This window comes from Misgurnus anguillicaudatus, chromosome 13, assembly GCF_027580225.2.
Source record: "Misgurnus anguillicaudatus chromosome 13, ASM2758022v2, whole genome shotgun sequence".
NCBI classification, from domain to species: Eukaryota; Metazoa; Chordata; class Actinopteri; order Cypriniformes; family Cobitidae; genus Misgurnus; species Misgurnus anguillicaudatus.
Window position 1 is genome coordinate 7,348,740 of NC_073349.2, and position 24,949 is coordinate 7,373,688.

The following is a 24,949-nucleotide window of genomic DNA, read 5'->3' on the forward strand; positions in this document are numbered from 1 at the left end:
GATATTTTGTTCAGAGGCTGACACTACTTGAGTATTTTAAGTAAACTCAAAACGTGTTAAGGAATGCAACATCTGCGACCTATCTGTATAATCACATAAGTCACTTCCAGATGCAAAAGAGCCATACAAACAATGGTACAATGAAACAATCAAATGTATACCCATCTATTCCCTTGCGTAGTAGTGAAAAAATCCAATGTTGACAGGCATGATACATATATATCATGCCAAGTTTGACTAGAGAAAATATTCAACAACAAATAACTTAAAGGAACAGAATGTAAGAAATGTATATCAATTAATCATAAAATGGCCCTTATATGTCACTAGACATTAATAAATCATTTTCATTTCAAATACTTATATCACTGACAACAGTGGTCTGGCCAGGATATTGTCATTTAAAAAGTGGAGTTGCAGCCCTCAACTGATGTTTATGTTGTCATGTTGTGTATTGGCCACCAGTTGTGTGATTGCAGTACCAGTTTTAGCCACAAGTTTTGTGATTGCAATACCAGTTTTGGCCACAATCCTACATACTGTTCCTTTAAATAAATGAAAGGAAGAAAGAAAGAATGATGACAATTTTCATTTTTGGGTGAGCTATTCCTAAACAATTGTATTTCAGTTCCACACAGCCTTACTTCCAGTTTAATTAAATCTTTCCTTTCCACAAATGCATACAGTAATTAACTGTGCCGCAACGTGTGCAAAAAGACGATTTTAGTCAAGTTTACAAACTTCCCAGTGCATTCCCAGTGCATTGTGCGTAAGTAGCTATAGCACCCCACTGTCTTCCAACAATTTCCTCTAAGGAAAAGCAGAGATTTGCACCAAATGCTGTAAGGACTGCGTCCCTGTCATCCTATTATAAACTTTAATTAACTTCTCCACCAGGACCACATGCTAATCTGCATTATGAGGTTACAGCAAGACGGATACTCTGTGGGAAGTTTTCAATATATTTTCTATTAAACAGATGCAGTGTACCTCTAAACCCTCACAGACTCAAATACCTTCACCCTTCAGTATATAAGAGGCTCTGGGTGGTACGATCGGGCGGAGGGGTTACACCACCTTGATCTGACCCACACGGCTGAGGAAATGACATATCAACATCAGAGTTATCCAAACATCAATGTTCAGACAGGTTTAATTGGTCAAATATGTGAGCTTGCCTGTATCCCAGAATTCCTAGGGAGGGAGCAGACATTCCTGTAGTGACATCAACCTTTCACAAAGGACTATTTACATTTAATAAAGCAGTTATGCACCTCCACAGAGTGAGCTGGGCTCTCCTTAAGCCAGACATGGGTCATTTAATCTGGGCTATGTGGTTAGGTTCTGTCATCAAACTCTTTTAAAATGTTTATGAAAATTTTAACGTATTAACATGAGATCAATTTCTCTCAATATCTTAATATCTTCAGTAAATAAACAAGTCGTGGACATTTTTTTTTTCTTTCTTTCTTGTTGGTTGCAATTTGGGAGACTGCCGTTGAGACTTTATTTTGGCATCAAATTAGTTCTTTGATTTAATCTATTTTATAAAAATTATGTTACATGTAAATTATACTTTAACGGCATCTCTGGTGGTATGGCGTTAATGCAGTGGTTCTCACACAATTCAGTGCACGCCCCCTTTTGTGTAGGGTGCATTTCTTCGCACCCAACAAAGAAAATTAAAAAATCTTAGAATTTGAATTAAACAAAACATTAAATGATACAATATAGTGCTGTTGGTTAGTAACCATCACAGAATCTACAATAAATTAACCTATTTAAAAAAATGTATACAAGCATACAAGTAAATATTATTGTTTAAATTATGAAGCTATCACTCTGTTTGAAAATATAACTATAAATATTATAGTTTAAACTTTATAGTAAATATAAAATGTTTAAGGGATTTTTCGCTTGGAATTGCTTACCAACCTTGTCGATAAAATTTTATATCCAATCATGGATTAAACTCCACTCAAAGGAATTACATTAGTAACACAAAACCGATTACAGATTAATCCACTTAAACAAGTATCCCACTTCAAATTTAAAGCAATGGGTTTTTGCAAAAGGCCACACTTCTGACCCAACGTTACAAAAACCCATCGCTTCACCTCATTTCCAACATGTGCATGGATTCGATATGGGTTTAGGGATGGGCAATGTGGACAAAATAATTATCATTAAAACGTTTTTCATATCAGTCTATATCGATAATTATCATAATAAATAACACATATTTATTCCTGTCAAATTTAAAGGCAGATTTTTGCTCCTGAATGAAAGTTGTTAATTATCAGTTAATTATGGTTTTAAACTACTTTTTATTCAGAACACGACAAATACTAAAATCTTGTAATAAATATATTTGGTGTGTAATGAACATTTCTGACACAGAAAGCAGCAGGCTACTGTCACTTTAAAGCAACACTAAAGAGTTTTTGCTCTTTGCTACCCCTACAGGTTGGAAGCGGAATTGTCCATTACCACTGTCATAAATAATTTAGCCTACTGCAGCAAAGCTGGCTCTAATTGGATTGAAGATCTGCCGTTTTTGTAGTTATCACTCGAAACTTCTTTAGTGCGGTTTTGGCCGATAGAGGGCTGCAAAGCGAATGGGAAAGTGCAGTTCACCCTGTTTCGAGTGGATGAACGACTGAAACTTTTTTTGGAAACGTTATTTTAAGGTAAAAAAACCTCTTTAGTGTTGCTTTAAGACCCAAGACAGACTGCTTTAAGTTTCAATATACTGATAAACATCCAGCGGTTTATGTTCACTAAAACAAGAAAGAGCGTCACGTTGCTGGGGAAACCCCAAAATACGTAAATGTTATTGATCACTTATCGAACGGTCATTATTAGGGCTGTGTATCGATTCAGATGTTCCAGATCGATTCGATTTCGATTCACAAGCTACCAGTTCCCGGATCCGCTTTTATACTCGATTCTCGATTCAACTCAATGAATATAGATTTAATGCAAATACTATATTAATAAAAAAGAACAGTGAACAGCAGTTTACAAGTGGGTAATTAATAAAAAGAAATTAAAACCCACAATACTATCGTCATTGTCTTGCTTGCAAAATCTAAAATGCTTCCATACCTCTGACTTTTTTTTGTGAAGGTGGCATCAACGTTGATGAAGCACCTGAAACCGCCATTTTAAGCACTGAATGAATGAATTGACTCTCACTCCTTGGTAACATCGCACAAGGCAAAAAAGAGGGTGACATCTAGTGAAGAAGACTAGTATTTAGATTAACGTTAATTTTACGTTCAATGTTTGCGGAAATAAATATGAAAAAATCGATTCTCTTTGAGTCGACCACATAAAAAAAACGATTAATCAAGAAATCAATTTTTTGCACAGCCCTAGTCATTATCGTTTAAATGGGAAAATTTACAATTTTCGAATTATCTGCAAGCACTAATGGGCTTTATTTCATTTTGGGGTGAACTATTTCTTTAACAATTTAGATATTAAACATTTTCGATAACACTTTACAATAAAGTTGTATTAGCAATATAGTATCAACATAATTCTCGTAAATGTTAGTTAATGTCAATACAGTTATTCATGTTAGTTCATGTTGCATTAACATGAAGATGAATAAATGCTGTAGAAGTATTGATCATTGTTAGTTCATGTTAACTAATGCGTTAACTAATGGTTAACAAATACAACTTTATTGTAAAGTGTTACTATATTTCTCTTCAATGATCTAAGAGACAAAACCATTTTACATTGACCAGGTTGAATAAATGAAATAAATAATTTCAATTATATTGTATACAGTAAATTGAGGTAGCAGAAAGAAAAGACGCAACATGATCTCATAAATTTCCGTGGGATAGTCACAGAATTTGTTGCTCATTTTTCCGTGTCACTCTCACGGATTGGTTACTCAACTGCTTTTTCCTATTTTCAAACCATCGTCGCTTTGGTTTAGAGTTAGATTTGGTGTTTGCGTTAGTATGTCACTTAAAGCTCCACTGTGTAGGATCTACTCCCATCAAGCGGTGAAAGTCTATATGACAACCAACTGAATATTACTTTCTAGCCCCCCCCATTCGGAACGCGTTTTAACTCGTACGGTGGCCCGGCCGTGTCATGCCAAGGTTAACATGGCTTCCAGTAGCTACAAAACAAAAGCAATGAAAAAAATGAACAATTTGCAATGTCATTTGCGTGTGATCCGTCAAAGCACACAGATTTATGTTAAACATGTAAAAAGTCTGATTGTCATGATATGTCCGCTTAAAATCACATACAAAAAACAACCATAAACGTAGCTTAGACACTCCTTTTTCATCCACGCGAGGAAAAATATCACAGGGGCTCGTCGATCAGATCACAAGTGGACGAGAGAGACACATTACGTTTACACTTGGTGTTTAAATCCGTCTCTTTTTGTCCATTTTCGACCGCTTCTCTTCAGATTACTGAGGAGATGGTCTGTGGACGAGTCCCTCTGTCATTTAATCATGAACTGGATTAATGAAGGGTTTAAATGGACGTGAACTAATATGTCAGAGTCCAATGCTTATGTTTTAAGTAAACGTTACATGTCCGTGTATATGTAAGAGCTTTCTCTGATATTAGTGAAATAAGATCGCTCAACTTTCACACGCTTGTAAAATGAAACGAAAGACGCGCAGATCAGACGCTTTTATCAATGAAAGGCTAAAAATAGCGCTGTACACCGTGTGTTTGTGTTAGAGGTCAGAAAAGATGAAAAACATTTATCTCAGTAACAGTTACCTCAGCTTACATAAATGGGCGGAGAGACGGCGTGTGGCTGTTCCAAGACATTAAACCACATGCATGTTTACACTAACAAGTGTTACGCATACCCATGCTATAGTTAGCCAAGGAACTATAAAACTTCAAGTTTACAACATAAACTGTATAGATGTAAACGAATATGCTGAATTACCTGTGGTAAAGATAACTTAGCAACTTCATTGTCCAATGAGACCCATCTTTGAAAACTAACTCCAATATTGACTTTGGTCTTGATGTTTTTTCCTGTCGCGTTGTCGTTTAAAATCCCTGTTTCGCTTCCTTGGCGACTTGTTTTAATGTCCTCGAGAATAGTTCTTCAACAGGCTTTCAAAGCATTAGATCGCAGGTTTATCACGGCGTGCGGCCGAAGGATTCAGTCTAACGCAGGTCGCATATCCGGGCTGCATACGTCATCAAGCCTGGTTTATTTAAATTAACTGAGCATTACATTCGCAAGTCATAAGCATATTACATCAATTTACAATTAACTAAGAATAAATGTCAGCTTTATAATTGTTAATATTCTGAAATAAGACTGTCTTGATGACGTATACCGCCTACACATGCAACCTCCGTAGGCTTCAGCTCGCGGCCAGCTTGAGTGTGCTCTGAAAGCGCGAAAGGCGGAGCTTGAATTTCAGGAATGTCCCTCGTCGGCGAATGTATTTCAAAGATGGAGGCACAACATGGATTCAACCAGAGAGCGACTCGATCGTATGTATTTTAAATAGCAGATTCTACACTTACGAGAATACTTTGATTAGTGGGGTGGAAGTAATTACACATGAATGAGCACATACTTTTGGAAGAAAACATGGGTTTTTGCTAAGAATTAACTAAAAAAAGTACACACTGGAGCTTTAAAGTATTGGTTTATACAATTTTTTCTAATTTATTTTTTTAATATTTTCTCAATTTTAAACAATTGTCGCCTGGCATTGGGGTTAGATTTGGTTTCGATAAGGATGTAATTGTAATTTAAATTTAAAAATCTAACCTTAAACTGGAGCGACAATGGTAAGATAATAGGACAAAACATTTGAGTAACCAATCCGTGACTATCCCACGGAAATTTGTGAGATCAGGTAGAATAGACCACATGACAACACAAAGCAGTTGTTAGTTTTATTAGATTAATGTTAGGTAGAGTCACACACTAAAGGGAATGTTGAATGCAGGTGGATGTGCTGTGGTGAGGATTTATGTGCTCTTACCACAGTGGAATGAGATCACAATGCATAAACAAAACGAAACTTCCATGTTTGGGGTTTTTTGCACAGACTTTTTTCCATTGACCAATGATTCTGTTCTCATTTTATAATGGTGTTCTGTATTATTTTAAACTGACAGCAGTACTTGCTGCAACATGTTTACTAATAATAACTCAAATAGATTTGAATAGAAAACAAATATACAATAGAATAGATTAGTAAAAGAGCAATTTCAGCATTATTTATTTGACATTTGCAGTTTAAAACTTTACATTTTCCTAACGTCCAGACATCAGAAATATATAATTTACGTCTGTTTTTGAGTTTTCCATTTTAGATGAGGGAAACATGCATGCGTTATGAATGTGACAAAAAAATGCAAAAACCAGAAGCAATAATAACTAAATAATGGAGAAAGGATGGCTTTTTAAAGCACATTTAATATTTATTTTATTTTAAATTTTTGTATGTGCATTTATGAGAAAGAAGCAACGTTATGGATGTGACAATTCTGAATTTTGCACAGAACTATGTTAAAGAATAACAAAAAATGCTTTAAAATCTTTAACAAAGTTTGCATGGGTGTTTAAACCACCAAATGTTGACATCTAAGACTTCAGTATGGTTTAAAACTTTACATTTTGTAACAAGGTTGACAATTGTACGAAGAATAAACTTATTCTTAAACTTATACTTAAGATGAATAAAACAAAAGTGCTATGAGACACGTGCAATTAAAATGTATTTATTTTAGGGCTGGGCATAGATTAATCTAGATTATTCTCATACAAAATAAAAGTATTTTTTTGCATAATATATGAGTTTGTGCTATGTATAAATATTATGTATATTTAAACACACACACATACATATATATATACATTTAAGATTTTTTAATTTATATATCGTTTTTTATTTTTATATAATATAGAATATATAAAAAAATAAATATATATATATATATATATATATATATATATATATATATATATATATATATATATACATGAAAATGTTTCTTAAATACATACATTTATTATATTTACATAATAATTACACACAGCACAAACTCCAATGTTATGCAAAAAATTACTTTTATTTTGTATGAGATTAATCTAGATTAATCTACCCAGCCCTAATATATTTATTTATTCTTATTTACATTGCATCTGCCGCAATAAGACACCATCAAATACAGATGTTAGATATTGAATTAGCAGATAGGACAAATTACTTATTTGTCAAAAAACTCAACTTTAAACATTTATGCTGTTCCCACAGTTGCGCACCGATGCTGAGAAGCGATCGCTGGTTGAAAGTGGCCTTTCCTGGTACAACGAGGAGGGCAAGACTCAGTGCCAGACCGAGGGAGGATATGACACGGGCAGCCTGAAGGCAGAGTCGTCCTGCAAGTGGAAAAAGAACAGAGCGCAGGATGACGCGGCCGTCAAAGGTGAACTGAGGAAACCGCAGACGCTCGGACACCCGCCAAGCGGACTGAAGAAGGGGCGCAACCCTCCGATAGGCGTGACCTCCCCTATAACGCACACGTCACAGAGCATGCTCAAAGTGCCAGGAGGTTAGTGATGCGACAAAGAATAGTCTTTATATTATGTAGTATGGTTTAAAAAAAGAGTAACAATAATTTTAGCTGGGTTTTTACTTAAGGCAGGGTCATATTTCTTACATAGGGTCATATTTTCTGAGTAAACTTTTGAAACACAGTAAGAATATTAGTAAGGTAAAAAAATGATATATCTTGGCATATTGGCAAACTATGGGCACAATTCTGAGAGATGAGAAGCAGGAAACTTTCTCACTTTGCTATCCATGAGAAAACATTGAGATACAGAGATCTGATTAGTGATTTTTCCAAGTAATAGAGAGACTTGCGTGGCCTTAAAATCAACAAACCCTAGACTGATTACAGAGTTAAACCGATGCCAGTATCAATGGCTATGACCTCATGTAAAAACAAAGAGACTTTTCATTTTAGCTTCATCTTTGAATGCAACCCTCTGTCCCAATGGCAAACCCAGTTGATGGCAGTTAGTGCTGGTTCATTAGATCCAATACAGAGTTTCAACAAAGCCTGATTCTGCCGCTGACATGGGTCGAATCGCTACTAAAGAAAGACGCCCTGTTCAGCTCAATGAAGTGAAGTGGAGGGTTGGCACCAGCCCTCACCAGCTGTTGTCTCCCACCCGGGAAGTTGGCGAGAGTAGGGGGGGGGGGGGTTTAATGATAACAGCTCTTGAAACCCTAAATCAGCCCACTATCACTCACAATTCCTCTTCCTGTCTGTGCATCACCCCTTCTGATACACACTGTTCAGTCGCTGAACCGGGGAGTAAATGCTCAGAGTCAAACGAGAAAAAATAGCCCCGATTTGAGCTTAAAAATTGATTATTCGTTTTCTTTTAATGCCACCTCAGTGAGTCGCAATGTTTTTGCAGCTGGACCTGAAGGAGACCATCTGGTCTGTGCTGTACACGTCGTGAATAAGTGCAGCCATTGAAAATGACACTAAGCGAATCGTGATAACTTTAATGAAAACGGCCACGTTTAGTCTTTCATTAGTCAGTCAGCATTGACACGCAGCCAGCACGTTAGCACTAGCGCATGTGTTTGCCACTTGTGCGACATCCATTGCGGTCGTTCGAGTTTTTGAGCGCTTACAAGATGAATGACAGATCTAAGCAATTCAACCGCACAACTCGATCGACTATTATTCAGAAAACACATTTTGGATTTAATGTTGAAGTGATGATGTTTGCACATTTAAAGCGAAGATATTCATTCAGCATCCACAAATCATTTTCAAAGAGTATCGAGAAGTTACTTCAGGAATTTCTTCAGAGCAAAGCAGTTTGTCATTGGTTTTTGCAGCTGTATTTGATTTTAGGTGCCGTGTACAGAGTACGACTGCAGAAATAATAAGTGACAGATCACAGTCACATAGCATTTTGGTACTACTGAAGTATGTACTTGTATGTTTAAATATCATCAGCATAAACTTTATTAAGGACTCTCACAGTCCAACAAACACAAACAAATACAAACCGACAGAGTCCACAATATCACTTATTTACATACAAACTAAAACCAGTGATCCAAATATTTAGAATATCTCAAATAATATACAGAGAGAAATAATTTGTAGATACATTTGATTGATTATTAACACTTTTTTTTTAGACGTTTTCATAAGATTAAACTATTTGTGTGATCCTAATTTACAGATGCAAAACATTCTAAGTGCTTCTGACATATTTTCTTGTAAATTACCTTTTTTCAGGCTCTTATGTTTACGTTCAATAATTTCAATTTAATGACTGTAAAAAGTGCTATTAGTCAATAATTTAAATGCCTTATTTTCACAAATGTCACTTTAGTCATATTGATTTTTAACAAATTTGACAACTTTGCCTTTCACTGCAAAACCCTCTAAATACATGCAAAATACATGCTCGAATACTCTTCAATGTCCTGTCTGAATAAAGGTAAAAGGTTCAAACATTTGGTAAATATCCTAATATTTTCAGTAAACCTCATTTAACAAAGTAAAAAACTTGCACTTCGACCATAGGTGGAGTTTGGGGGGCACTGTCCCCCCAGTCCAGATCCAATTATGATTTTGCCTGAGCTATTAAAGGAAAACACCACTGTTTTTTATTATTATACTATGTTCTTATCTTAACTTAGACAAATTAATACATACCTATGTTTTCTCAATGCGTGCACTTACTCTTTGTACAGCCTGTTGTGTTAGCATTTAGCCTAACCCTATTAATTCCTTACGATCCAAACAGGGATGAATTTAGAAGCCACCAAACACTTCCACCTTTTCCCTATTTAAAGACTGTACATGAGGAGTAACACGAGTAAGCATGGCGATTTTGTTAAATGGATAAGTTCTCGCTCAAACACATTCACAAATGCTAACACATTCACAAAGGGCTATACAAAGATTGAGTGCACACATTGAATAGGTATGTATTACTTTGTTTAAGTTGACGTAAGAACATATTAAAATGTTGAAAAAGGTGGAGTTATCCTTTAATGAAATAGAAATATGATAATTCGTATTTTATTTGTCTAATCTTGATAGTAACTTAAAGGAACAGTATGTAGGATTGTGGCTAAAACTGGTACTGCAATCACACAACTGGTGGCCAATACACAAAATGACAACATAAACATCAGTTGAGGGCTGCAACTCCACTTTTTAAATGACAATATCCTGGCCAGACCACTATTGTCAGTGATATAAATATTTGAAATGAAAATGATTTCTTAATGTTTAGTGACAAGTCAGAGCCATTTTATGATTAATTGATATACATTTCTTGCATACTGTTCCTTTAAGGCTAAAATAGATTTCTTTAACCATATTTTAAAACCATGAAGCTGTACATTCTTGCTAATCTCATCGTATTGCAGTACCCTTGTTTGCAGAATAATACGAAATACGTATAATATGTACCAAAAGCATTCGGTCAATATCTTCATCTAATTTCAAAAGTTGGTGTTTAGGGACTTTGCATCTTAGCTATTCATATATAAGAGATAATGTATAGGCAGCAGGTTGTTGTCGCAGGAATAAGCCCCGACAGTGTGATCAGGACACAGCGCGAGGCGGAGGGTCTTGTATCACACTTAAGGGGCTTATTTCACAATAACAACCTTACATAGCTATTTACCTCATAAGTAAAGTAAGGAACATTAAATATTGATTTAAAATATTTGCTTATTTTTAATGAACGCAGACCTTCCAAGAGGAAAACCCATTTATTTTTAAGATAGACGTTTAAATGTCATGAACACACTATTTAGTTTAAAGGTGGGGTGCATGATCTCTGAAAGCCAATGAAGACATTTGAAATCACCTAAACAAACACGCCCCTACCTTCTTTTGATAGATCCCAACCACAAATACCCAACCCAGGCACCGATGTCGGTTAGTAGAAACGGCCCTTACTGCTGATTGGCTCGTGTGTGTTTTGGTACTCGGCCTGACTCCCAAACTGTTTTTCAAAAATCATGCAACCCGCCTTTAATCATTTGTAAATATAATGTCATATATGTTTTTTTCAAGACATATTTATATTTAATTTGTATGTAATGTTAAAATGTACCTGTCAAAATGAATTGCAGCATCTGGGTTATTGTGTGTTATTCGTTTTTTAGGCGATTGTTATCTCGGAATAACATACATTTGAATGTCGCAACTGGCCAATCAGAATCAAGCTTTTTAAAGAGCCACTATTTGAAATCTGTTCAATTCCCTGATCTCATAGCTGAATCAAGAAAGTGTGTTTGGATTCCTAACCGTAAAGAATAAATTTGCACGTCTCTAAGTCATCGTCAGTCAAACACGGTGCCAACAGTACTGCCAAAACTGGCTGAACCTTCGAGCGGTGCGGTTTCTTCCAGAGACGTTGGAGCACACAAGCAGTCATTATTGTTTTAGCAAGCGTGTAGACGATATAAACTGTCACATGAAATGCCCGGGTCAGCGTTATCTGCTTCTCTCTGTGGACTGGCACTTTGATTGGACAGACCATAGTACATGTTAATCCAAGAGTACCTTGTCACACCATTAAATGTGCATATTGTTACAAAGCAAATTAACTCCAGCTTTTATTCAGCATTGTCTTTAATAATTTATTGTCCTCTGGAATAGATCCTAAACATCCATCTATAAAATTTAGTTTTTAATATGTAATGGAGAACGCCGATGCCTGTCATGTGAGATGTGTGTGATATACAGTCTATCATAAACTGGGAGAGAAATGAAGCGATCAATCTTATTTACGGGAGCTTGCTTGGATAGCGCAACAATAATTCTCTTCACCTGATCGATTCCTTAAAAGCTGATCTCTGCACTGATGAAGAAGGGTTTACATGTTAAGCACAATTACATTTAAACATTTTGTACATAAAATAAGATGCTTGCCTGTGTGAAGTCACCGCCATCATACTAGGATGCTGTGATTGGTCGCCAGGTCATTGCTATGTGGTTTCTAATTTGTTCTGGGTGCTGTTTTGCTTGCTACACTGTTCTGGTGGTTTCTTCTGGTGGTTTTTTTCTCGTTTCTAGTGAATTTCGGTAATGTTATAAAATTATTTACAACCCTATTTAAAAAAAAAACTTGCCTAAAGAGTGTCTATGATCATCAGATTTATAGTTTGGGACCCACATTTAATGTAAGTGGCTCAAACACTGTGACGATTGAAATACCTTCAAAAATGTCCACAATCCCTAACATTAAGTATGAGCAATGTTTTTGTGAAAATGGATCTTCATTTTGTCCCATCCAGGTAAAAAACCTTGACCATAGACAATAGGAGTTGGGGGGACCAGGGGCGGCACTGCCCCCCAGTCCAAATTCAATTATGATTTTGCCTGAGCTATTAATGAAATCAAAATATAAGAAATTCATATTTTATTTGTCTAATATTGATATTTTAATGGGTAGAAAAAGTCATTTAAGGCTAAAATAGATTTAATCCATTTAATCATATTTACAAAACATAAAGCCGCGCATTCTCTCTAATCTCAACGTATAGGTGCCCCCTAGGCACTAACACGAAACTCCACCTATGACCTTGACATACGCGCACAGTCCTTCATCCAGTTCTTCTTGGAATTGTGGCGTTTAGCAGTCCTTCCAGAAAAATGCAAGTGAGTTTTTTGTGATTGTTGCGGGCAAAAATCCTTGATCTTGCAGCACATTTTCTAAAAAAATGAGATGGAATATGCGGGATATTTATGAAATTTTATGCGATTAAAGGGACACTTCCCCCATTTGCATTAATCTTTGTATAGTTAGAACCCCAGTCATGTTTTTGAATGGTCGTGCATCATTTCCTCAGTTTCCACTGTGACAGGAGAAATACAGATTTCAATGGTGCACTTCCTTCTTTCAATGATGTAAAAATCATCATTTTGCATCATTGAAAGAAGGAAGTGCTATATTTTTGTTGAGGGAGTGAGACTACAAACACCCCTTTTCTCTGTCAAATAGGCACCAAATTCGAAATGTATGCTACATTTGGACTACAAATATGACACACTTTCAATAAAGATTAATGTTTCTACGGGTGAAATTCTCCTTTAAATTGTGGGAACTTGCAAAAAATTGCATGAACTTGCAAAAATTGCGGGAACTTGCAAAAATTGGGGTAACTTACAAATATTGCGGGAACTTGCAAATATTGCGGGAAATTGCAAAAACTGTTTGCCGCTTTAGCAGCTTTTCAATGATGTTCACGTCACATAATCACGTCACTTCATAACGTTCCCATGGCAACAGGGGACATGGCTGCGCTTGTGTGATGTAATTGCAAAAAATTTTTACTTTCTGCTGAGATATATGTGATTTTTGCTACAAAAATGCGGGGATTATGAAATCATGCAATTCCCGCATATTTTGCGCACGAAAATCTGCCATTTATACTGCGAAAGTGCGGCGTATTTGAAAAATGCGGCCACCACATAAATATGCGGACTTTAGCTGATTATGTGTTGAATCATGCGAACACATAATCACGTTTTTCTGGAGAGACTGGTTTAGGTTACTAATTTGTTCTGGGTGCTAAAGCGTTGCTTGCGCTTGCTACACTTGCAACACTGCTCTGGTGGTTTCTTCTGGTTTCTAGTGTGTTTCAGTTATGTTACAAAGTTATTTACATCCCAAGTAAAAAACTTGCTTAAAGAATGCTAGTGATCATCAGATTTTTAGATTGGGAGCCAAATTTAATGTAAGTGGCTGAAATTGATGATTGAAATACCTTAAAGAGTAACTAAACCCTAATCCAACTTTTTTTAGTTACTGGTCTGTAAGAATGATGGTTTATTAGTGCTGTTCATTGATTTTAGTAAGTTTTTGACATTTGGATATAAAGTGTTTCCAAACTACAATATATGGTGTAAAAACGTCTGAGTGCTGCCCTCTTCAGGTTGAACGGTGGCCACTGCAGTTGAATTTTCCTATTGGATGTTGGGTCCAAAAATGACTTGTGACGTAAGCAGGTTCAAGCTTACCACGCCCTTGTTATGATATCACCACACACTTGGTACGAGCTTAGTTCATCCCCTCTATCTCTGTTGGGATCTGCCCACTTTTCTTGCATTTTTCAAATATTGCCAGTCGGTGGAGTCAGGCTCTGACCAGGGGTTTAGTTACGCTTTAAAAAATGTCCAAAAATAAGTATGAGCAATGGTAACATTGTTGCTTGCCATAGCAAATAGCAGTAACAGCCATCAAACCCAGGTCTTGTGGAAAATGGATCTTCATTTTGTCTCAATACCACTGACACATTGCTATTCCAAGCTGCAGTCTTGTAATGTATAATAATAAAAATTATATATTTAATCGCACAAGCCTGACAGTTGTAGTAATGCAGTATCACAGGGACAAATTACATCTATCTGCACTCCTCTCTTTGCAGCTGTTTATCTGTCTGAAACGTAATGGTGGGACTCTTTCGGTTAGCCACTTTGTCTGCCTGCCCATTTTTTCTGGATTATTTCCATCAACTCTCACTTTCTCTTTCTTTGCTGTCTCTTACAGTTTTGCTTGTTTGTTCAAAACGTTAGCAGTTAATCCAATCATTGTCCGTTAATGAGCCGCTGTATCCAGCTCAACATATTTCTTTTCGCATCTAATTTTTTCTCCAGTCGATGTCAGCTGTATTTACTTGTGTTGGCTGTTTTCCTGGGTGGTATCGGTGTGAATTACAACAACCCTTGACAGACGAAAGTAATCACTGTTACGATCTCCAGTTTGTTCGCGGCTTGCTAATTGTAGAGTTTATGCGGTTAAGTATCTCCTACAGTATATTGCCGGCCAATGTAGTCAATGAATTGCGAACAATTATTTTAATGCGCTTTCATGTTCGCCCAATGGTCCACTCACAATTACATGTTTTGGTCCAGTTTTTCCAGCGTGTTTATAAATACTTCTGAGGGGATCCAGATGGGCCATCAGGGTGGGCTTCAGTTCACCCGTGTCATGTTGTAACAGTTGTGCTGTATTCTCCTTGACTCTTAAATAGCTTCACAAGCGCGTTCCTCTATCGAAGTTTACCTCGTAAATAACAAGTGGCCCAGCACTTGTTACAGTCAATTGAATCTGAGTCAACAGCTTAGGCAATACATTTTTAGATGACAAGATGGATGCTGTCCATTTACTGCATTCTCAAGCATGTGTGTATGTGTCTTGAATGTACATATTGGTGTAAACGGGATACCTTTTGAAGTTTGAGCAAAAGGGGTAGTAGTCAGGAGTGATGATGTTATTGCCCCCAAGGTGGAAGTGCTGCAAACTAAGTGCTTTTTCGCCATACAATATAGTTCTAATTTTTCATCCGCTTAAAAAATCACCACACTTTATTTTGTGCCACCATACTTACTCGTGTAGCAGTCTTTGGGTGGGGAGGACGTGGAGGTGTTTGGTGGCTTCTGGATTCATCCCTGTTTGGATCCTAAGGAATGAATGGGGCTATGCTAAATGCTAACACATTCACAATGCGCTGTACAAAGATTAAGTGCATGCATTGAAAAAAGATAGGTATACATTAATTTATCTACGTTGAGTTAAGAACATAGCAAAATAACATTGAAAAACAGTGATGTTTTCCTTTAAGTTTTTTTTTTAAAGCAGGGTGTGTTTTTTAGTGTTAGTATAGTCGCATAACATCCTAGAAAGCCCTGATATGGAAACTAATGTGAAAACTTTTTATTTTTGTGAGAGAACTGTATTGTATTGTATTGTACTAAACAACATTAAAGACCTAATTATCTTACAGGCTATATTCACGTTTGATACGATGTTTGTAATTATTCTCAGGACTATGGTTTGTATTTTTTGTTTCCCACAGCTCCAAAGAATGATCAGCGTGTCCAAGACAAAGCCAAAACGTCAGTTAAAACATCAAGTTTACACCGATCAAGTTCAGATGCCGGGAAAGACCGCGGCGAGAACCGAAAACCGCCATCAGGCCTCGTTCGTCCGTCTGCCGGCACGGTAAAGTCATTCGGTTACAAGAAACCGGCTCCAGCTAACAACACTGCTGCTGTGCTAACACCTAGTGGAAATACTGGTGGAGATGCCACAACCGTAAGCAAAACGCCCAAAACCTCTGGTATTCCCGTGAAACCCTCTGCTGGTGGAGTAGGTGCGGGACGTAAAATCAGCCTTGATGTTTCAAACTGCGATCAAGGCTTCATGGCCCCAAATGCACGTAATAACATTCAGTATCGTAGTCTCCCGAGACCCGCCAAGTCCAGCACGTTGAGTCTGACAGGTGGGCGTCCGGGCGCTCGTCCGGTTAGCAGTAACATGGACGCAGGCCTGCAGGGCCTGAAAACAGTTCCCACCCAGTCCAGGTTAAAAGAACCGGGCAGCATTAAGAGCGCTCACCGTGCTAGTACAGGAGGGTGCGGTCCGGTTAATCAGACGGATAGGGAAAAGGAAAAAGCCAAAGCGAAGGCAGTGGCGTCTGATTCAGAGTGTGGCGGAGGAGGATCGTTGAAGAGCGGTGCGCTAACACCAACACAGAATGCACTGGAACCACCTTCCAAACTACTGGGGCTTCGACAACCATCCAACTTAGGGAAATACTCTGAGCTGCCCTCTCCAAATTCTCAGAGGTGAGATAAACCGATAAGGCTTAAGGAGGCCTTATCCTACACTAATCGTTACTTTTCACACAATTTATAAAAAAATACAAGCAGTTCTGTTCACTGTGTATCTTGCAATTCACAGGCCATCCAGTGCCAGATCTCTTCCCAAACCTGCTCACATTGACAAAGTTAACTCCAATAGCCTGGACTGCGGGATAGTGGATGTGGAGAACAAGCTTCCTCCTAAAGTCCCACCCTTCTCCAAGTTACAGGATCTGTCAGGGATGAGCAGTGTCTCCTGTCTGACCCCCAGCCCAGCTCCTATCCTCAACGTCAACTCCTCTGAATGCTTTTCCAGTGCCACCGTGGGCCGAGGAGGGAGTGCTGGTGGCTCCCCGTCCATCTACCCACGTCTCTCTGGACTTCATCGGAGTATGGAGTCTTTGTCTCTACAGATGAGTGTGTCTCCAGCAGGGGGCAGTGTGGCTGAATCCAGGCCCAGACATGAGGACAGAGGGACGGGTAGTGGCTGGTCAGCAGGAAACAGAGTCTCGCTTACTCTCACAACAGACAGGTGAGAGTCTTCTGTAATAAATATTCTTTACCTGTCTATGTATTATATTACTATGGTCAGTTAACCAGATAACAAGCAGTTAAAGAAATAGTTCACCCAATAATGAAAATTGTGTCATTAATCACTCGCTTTTATGTTGTTCCACACCCATTCCTGACCTTAATTCATCTTCGGAACACAAATTAAGATGATTTTAATGAAATCTAAAAGCTCTCTTAGACAACAATAACAAAAAAGATTATATTCAATGATTTAATCTCTTTTGTATTAGTTTCTCTCTTCTTGTGTTACAGAAGAGATGAAATTGTTAAATTAAGTTTTCTTTTAGTTTTTCTTATAAAAAAATATTTCAGTCGCTTCAGAAAATTAAAGGTATTGCGGAGGATTTTCTTTTTCTGTGTGGATCATCAAGACTATTGGTCCTCCTAGTTGTCAATCAGGAGTGATGCGCAATAGCATTTTTTTAAAAAGTGGAGAAGGTGGTTCTTTTCTAAAATTCAAGAAAATCCTCCGCTATACCTTTACGGTTGAACTAGTGTAGTCACATTTTAACTATTTTATCAATCCCTGCATTCGAAATCGCATACTGTGAGGGTACGTAATGAATTAGATGATGTATCGACCTTTAAAGGGACACTTTTTTTGAAAATAGGCTTATTTTCCAGCTCCCCAGAGTTAAACATTATATTTTACCACTTTTTAATCCATTCAGCTGATCTCCGGCTCTGGCGGTGCCACTTTTAGCATAGTTTAGCATAATCCATTGAATCTGATTAGACCATTAGCATCACGCTCAAAAATAACCGAAGAGTTTCGATATTTTTCCTATTTTTCCTTGAGTCTTCTTTAGTTACATTGTGTACTAAGACAGACGGAAAATTAAAATTTGCCGATATGGTTAGGAACTATACTCTCATTTTGGCGTAGTAATCAAGGATTTTGCCGCCATACCATGGCTGCAGCAGGTGCAATGATATTACGCAGTGCCCGAAAATAGTTCCCTGCTATTAAGCATAACCACAGGGACTATTTTCAGGCGCTGCATAATATCACTGCGCCTGCTGCAGCTCGTTAATAACTCGTTAATTGCGGGGAAAGAGTTAATAAAGCAGAGTCACTGCTTTCCGCCATTTGATGACTCCTCCCCTTCTTCTTCTTCTTCTTTGTGCGGCCCCTCTTCCAGGGGCGCATGGGATAGTGAAGTGTCCATTAATGCACACTTCAAATCTAGTCAGAAGTAGTAGTATTATGTATTTGGACATACTACTCATTGCATACTGATTTTCGCCTTCTTTATGGTATGGAAGTAGGCGATTACGGACAAAGCAATGCCTTTTATACCTTTCTGGGTCTTGAAAGTAGTTGTAGCTTTGCTATATATGAAAGGTCAGAAAGCTGTTAGAATTCATCAAAATTATCGTAATTTGAGTTCCAAAGATGAACGAATGTCTTACAAGTGGGGAGCTTGTGGGAGAAGAGGGCCTAGGTTCAAGAGTCACGGTCAATCAGTATTGCTTGGATATTGCATCTAAGTTCTAGTTATTTAGCAGGACATCCTCTTTACTTTTCTAAAATGTTTAACAAAAATGAGAATCAAAAATGAGATGAAGAGACTTCACAACTAAATAAAAGTGTACCCATGGTTATTTCCTGTCTCTGCCCTAAAGCAGCATGTAAATGACCACAAGCAAACACATTCTGTGCTTTGTTCAAAGCTCTTCATCACTGGGTGTGCCAATGGAAACATCTAAAATCAACTCACTCTTCCTGTGGCTATTTTCTTCATAAGCGTTATACAACTCGACACCACCCATAATCTCTGTTTTTCTGTCGTCTCCTTTATAAAGCACCACCTCAACATATTGGTAAAGCCTATAAGAAGAGATTATTTTGGTGAATTGTTTGTATTGGTCTGCATCACAGACAGTTTCGATAAAGGGATAATGAGGGCAATGCATCTGTATCATTTGTAGTAAGACAATATCACAGTTTAGGTTTAGCATAAAATCTCTCCATCACTGCTCCTTTATCTCTTCACTGGGAGCTATTAGGAAAGGCCAGGCTTTGTTTGTTTCTCAACACTGCAGTCAGTGGCCATAATAGTTTGATGATTTATTCATAAATAAAATCCTCACTGGGTTTCCTGTAGAGTAATTCCTCACTGTTGTTTTCTTACACTTACGAGCACCGTCCAGTCGGTCTTAAATCTTTCCCTCTTAAAATCTTGTTTAGACTCAGCCCTTAAGGCTGCCTGCTGTGTCTTTGGCATCTTTGCATCATCAAAACCGGGGGTGCCAGATAGACGTCAAATTTAATAAGCTTTATCCAAGCCAAATGGCCGGTTTCTGTTCATATCAATGGCATCTGTCATAACTAAAATGACTTAAAGGAATAGTTCACACTTAGACCAAAATATGTCTATATTTTACTCGCCTTCAAGCTATCCTCGATGTATATGCAGAGTTATGTTAAAGGTTCATTGTGTAACTTTTGTGGGGCGTACACACCATATGCGAATTCAACGATTTGCGTGCATAGATTACATATAAAGTCAATGTAAAGACGCAAATAGAAGAGTTTTGTCACTACGTTTGTCCTGTGGCGGCTACTGTAGCTCCACTATGCATTTCGAAAGGGAAAGGTGAGCTGTGGACTAAGGTTGCTATTCACAATCTCACCTCTAGATGCCGCCAAAATCTACACACAACACATTTAAATAATAAAGTGACAGCTCTGCTGTAGCAGTGTGAAGTGTTTTAGCGTTAAACTGTGATTGTTATGGCTCAGGTGTTCTCTTGAAGTCTGTTCCCCCTATTTTTCCCTTTAGTGTAATGTTTCTTATAGTGTTTAGATGGATTAAAAGTTTAAATGGCTTGGCTTCAGAGATGTGTGCATGTATGTTATGTATATGTATTGTTCTTTATTGATAAATTAAAGGAGAAGTGCACGATATCTGAAAAATGCTTTGGAAAAGAGAGTCTGGCCGACTACCAAAACACACTTGTAGCCAATCAGCAGTAAGGGGCGTGTCTACCAAGGTTATTATAGTTTTGCATTTTTCATTAGTTTTTATTTTTATTTCGTTTTGACTTTTTGTTTTCAAATTCAGTTTAGTTTTAATTAGTTTTTGAAGTGGGTTTGCTAGTTTAGTTTAGTTTTTATTTTTTGAAAATGCTTAGTTTTAGTTTAGTTTTTATTAGTTTTAGTGTTAGTTTTAGTCTTTTTCATAATTTGGGTTATTTGTCAGGGGCAAGATTCAAAAAGGCCAGAAAAAGAATTGTGTAATATTAACTCAACAAAAACATCATACAATTTTAGAAAATATTAATTCAAAAATAAAACCAGTACATAAAATGTACATATGGGCACAAATATGTAAACAGTCTCAAGTTTAACACTCCACAGTAAGTGCAAAATGTGATGTGTGCCAGTAAAAAAGTTAAAGAGCCAACAGACTAAAGAAGACATACATGAACCGCATGTATTCAACCCATTTTTGAGCCACAACAAGACATTTCTGTCAGATTGTCAGAGAGCGCAGTCTGAGACATAACCATGACAAATAACCAGAGGTGAAAAGAAGTAATCTAAAGAAATAAATACTCAAGTAGCGAGTTAGTAGTTACTCTTGAGAAAAAAAATAAACACAGACATGCACACACAGTATACAGTGCACACCATAAGTATCAGGACAGTAAAGACAAAAGTTTGCTGTGGAGACCAAAAATTGGTAAGATGAATATCAGTGTGTCAGAAGTACAGAAGTCACATTTGATCAACCTTTGATTATGTTTCAACACATACATGCTTTAACAACAAAGAAAAACAGCCTTTAATGCTGACTTGTATGTTGTACCCAAATGCAAAACTCAAAAGAAATGGATCAAACTGATACTACACGTGTGAACAATTAATGCATTAGGACACAGTTCACTTGAACACTTCTGAGTTAATGGTCTCAACGTGGCCACATTAGATAGTATTAAAATACAAACGTGTTGTGTTATTGAGTTGGATGTGCATGTTAAAACAGGTGACATTTCTGTACTTTTGTCTGTTTATCTTTTAATGTTTAGACACTTCTTGACTCCACAGCAAACTGAGGATTTTTGCCTGTTTGTCTGAAAACGTAATGTTGATGTATACAGCTTATAGCTGAAATATCAGACAAGTAAACCGACAGTGTTTTGCATTCAGTTATGCATATTAAAGTTCACTCAGAGAATATCCTAAGATGGTCATCGACAGTTTACACTTACATGAAATACAAACTGATTTTAGAAAATAACTCATGTTTTCTTATGTTGTGAATCTCATGTCACGTGTGTGTGTTGTGAGAAGCACTTACAGCACAGTAGACAGCGAATCAGACGTCAATCATCGATGGACTTTCTTCATTCAGTCACGTGTTCACACAGTGCTTCTGGAGTATCCTTAAATGTTTCTGACAACGAACAGGTCGCGCGTATATAATGGCAGGTACACGTGTGAAGTTTAGCTTTTAGTTAAAAGATTAGTAAATTCATATTCACGTAATATAACACTCTTTATGTTCTGCGTGTTTAGACACAAGCAAAACCGCATCAAACGATTCAGTTGTTGCAGCGATCTAAACAATTCATTTAAACTGATTCGCGAACCAATTCAAAACGTTTGGCCCGTTTGCTTTGTAAAGAATCGACTCAGAAGACTCATTTATTTGCAACACCTTGTAAGGAATCAACTTAAACGAGTCATTAATTCGCGAATGTGTGTATGTGACACTGCGTGAATGAGAGACGCATGGAAAGGAATTTGAAGCGTTATTTGCTCTATAAAAGACAAAGACGAAAACTAAGGACATTTAATCTATATTTTTATTTTATTTTAGTTAGTTTTGCCAGACACACATTACAGTTTTAGTTAGTTATCGTTTTTTTGTGATGACTCGTTTTTATTTTTATTTCAGTTAACGACAATGTTTTTTCCCATCTAGTTTTCGTTTTTTCGTTAGTTTTCGTTAACGATTATAACCTTGGTGTCTACTAACCGACATTGTTGCCTGGGTTGCGTATGTGTGGGGTGGGTCTATCAAAAGAAAGTCCAGATTCTACTGGGGTAGGGGTGTGTTTGTTTAGGTGATTTCAAATGTCAAGATTGGCTTTCAGAGATCATGCACCCCACCTTTAATTACTCTTCAGTATGAATCTCTAAAGTACAAATTAAAAACATTACTATCATGTATTCTATATAATACCATTTATTAAATATTTCATATTTTTCCAGTTTTGTATTATTTCTTCCTTATATTTATCGTGTTTGTTATTCAACTATTCTAAAACTATAATGTTTACATACAAATTAATATGCATAGGCCTGTTTATGAAAGGAATAATTGACAACGAGCCATTGAATTATAAGAAAATAATGCACACCCAAAATGCAATGTGGCACGACGCGAAGCGTACTCACAATAGGTCTATAATGGCATTGTATAGGATTAGGATTTTTAAATCTATTCCTTAAAAACTAATCCATACAGTTATTAAATTTTTTTTTTATTAAGGTGCTGGGTTTTTGTAAAATTTTAATATGCAAAAAACTACACACTTCCCCATATAATATGCCAAAGCACAAAATGTTTTTTAACTATTCCTGCACAAGCCAATTACACACAATATTCTACTCGGTTCACATCCTTTCCAAAAAAATATGAGCAGGATAATGGTGTATTATGTTAACGTTTTATATTATATATATATGCTAATAATCTCTCTGACTCAATGTAATTGCTAGTTTTGCCTCAGAAATGGCTCTGATCTATTCTTAGATTTTAATCTCTTCATTCACAGAAGTGTCCCGTCATCTCTTATTCACTCCCTCTCTGATTTTTCTCTTTCAGCTCACAAAGGGACAGAAATACTCTTCCAAAGAAAGGCTTAAGGTAAGACTTATTCAACATGACCTCTTGTTTTAATACAGTAGCAGCGCTGGTCTCTGAGTGGCAGCGTTTGCTGTGTGGCAAAAACTAATGTCATTATTTCCCATCAGCCAACACAGCTCCTTGCAGGCTGAGGAGGACAGTAAAGAGAGACGTCACTCTCATACCATCATGAGTTTGACAGAGATGGACAGCCCGCCGCAGTTCCCTTCACCTGTACTGACAGGAAAGATGCCAATAACAAGCATCAGTAAGTGTCCAGATTGTCTATGTTGACAGTAAAATGCTTATTTATCTTTCATATTACCTTCAATTTTAATGTACGTCATAAAGCATTCTCAACACATTTAACTATATTAAAAGTTCAAATACTTTGTTTTCCATACATTTTAGAATAAAAGCTGATTAAAAGTATGAAATGTAACTATAAATCAAAACCATATACGTAACCCTGGACCACAAAACCTTAAGTAGCATGGGTATATTTGAAGAGTTTGGTTCCAAAACGCAATAAATCCATTTTGACAAATTTCGGTAAAAACGTGTTTTCTATACCAAGAAACTGACAAGATGAAAACCACTATTTTCTGTTACAAACTTTCACATAGCATCTTTAGGTATAAAAAGATAAAAAATTCAAATCCAGAACTTGATTTTCAAAGATTTATTATAAAAATGAATTATTTTTTCCACAAAATGCAATAAATCCAAGTTTTTTTTCAAAATGCTATAAATCTATTCAATCAATGTATAAATGTGCATTAATCTTTGCCATTTTATATTCATTTAGTTGAACAGTTGTACACACTGATTAAAAAATAAACATTAATGGCATTAATCAAACACTTACTTTGTGATATTAAGATCACTGTCATTGCTGCGCTTATACTTGACGTCGTCGCTTAACATTTTTCAAAGCGATCCGCTGTAAAATGTTTTGGTCCTGCTCGATGTTCGTTGACTTTGAGTAAAATAATGGAAAGTTTTTCATATGACCCCCTGAATCACATAAACTTCACAGATGCTGTCGGGAGAACAAGCACCCGTCCGAATGTGTCTCGCGTAAGTTATTGGATGTTGATAACTTAAAATCTTTCCCATCACAGAAAACAACCACAGGTTTATTAATGCCATTAAAGTATTATTTTGCTTTTGTTTGTTTGTTGATCACGAAGTACAAAGTCGATGAGGAAAACTAGGATTCCGTGTACTCAACAGGCCACCATTGCTTGTTTACATTGCGTGGGATGGTGTGCTGCCTGTAATATGTGGAACGGATTTATTGCGTTCTGTAAAAAAGGAGGAGTGGCATATATCGCGTTTTGGGAAAAAAGGGAGAAAAGATGACAGAATAACACTGCGGGTATTGGATTTTGCTTAAATTTAAGAATTTACTTTTAAATACTGACCTGATATAATACTGATTTTGGCAGTAACTAATTTTTCCCCAAAATGGCGTTTATCGCGTTTTGGAACCAAACTCTTCATTTGTAGAAATAGCAAATAATACATTGTATGGGTCAAAATTACAGATTACATTTTTTTCGAGTAAACATCATCTCCCATAAAGATATTTTGTAAATTTCCTACTCTGGCCTCACAAAATCGCTAGCCCAATGTCTCGGGGCTATTGTGCCTTCTAGTCGGGCTACCCTGACGGTCGGGCTATCTTTGGGAGGAAAATATATATTTTAATGCTTTTGCATTCTCTCACAGATTCGTTTGGGTATTTATGTTGTATGCAATTTGTGCATCAGGTATTGAAATTGCATTTGAATGCGCGCTCACTTTTTAGTTTCACTTTCCATTCGCGATCTCTC

The 24,949-nt window shown here is 36.8% G+C and overlaps 1 protein-coding gene across 7 annotated transcripts in view; it reads left to right on the top strand.

The window, feature by feature from the left end:
* nav1a (neuron navigator 1a) overlaps positions 1 to 24,949 on the top strand; it is a 208,809-nt gene that overhangs the window by 164,781 nt on the left and 19,079 nt on the right. For all 7 annotated transcript variants that reach the window (XM_055189484.2, XM_073874928.1, XM_073874927.1 and 4 more), the window contains 5 exons: positions 7,284 to 7,581; positions 15,891 to 16,662; positions 16,778 to 17,209; positions 23,091 to 23,132; positions 23,240 to 23,379. In XM_055189484.2, the coding sequence (XP_055045459.2) occupies positions 7,284 to 7,581; positions 15,891 to 16,662; positions 16,778 to 17,209; positions 23,091 to 23,132; positions 23,240 to 23,379 (1,684 nt within the window). The remainder of the gene's footprint in view (positions 1 to 7,283; positions 7,582 to 15,890; positions 16,663 to 16,777; positions 17,210 to 23,090; positions 23,133 to 23,239; positions 23,380 to 24,949) is intronic.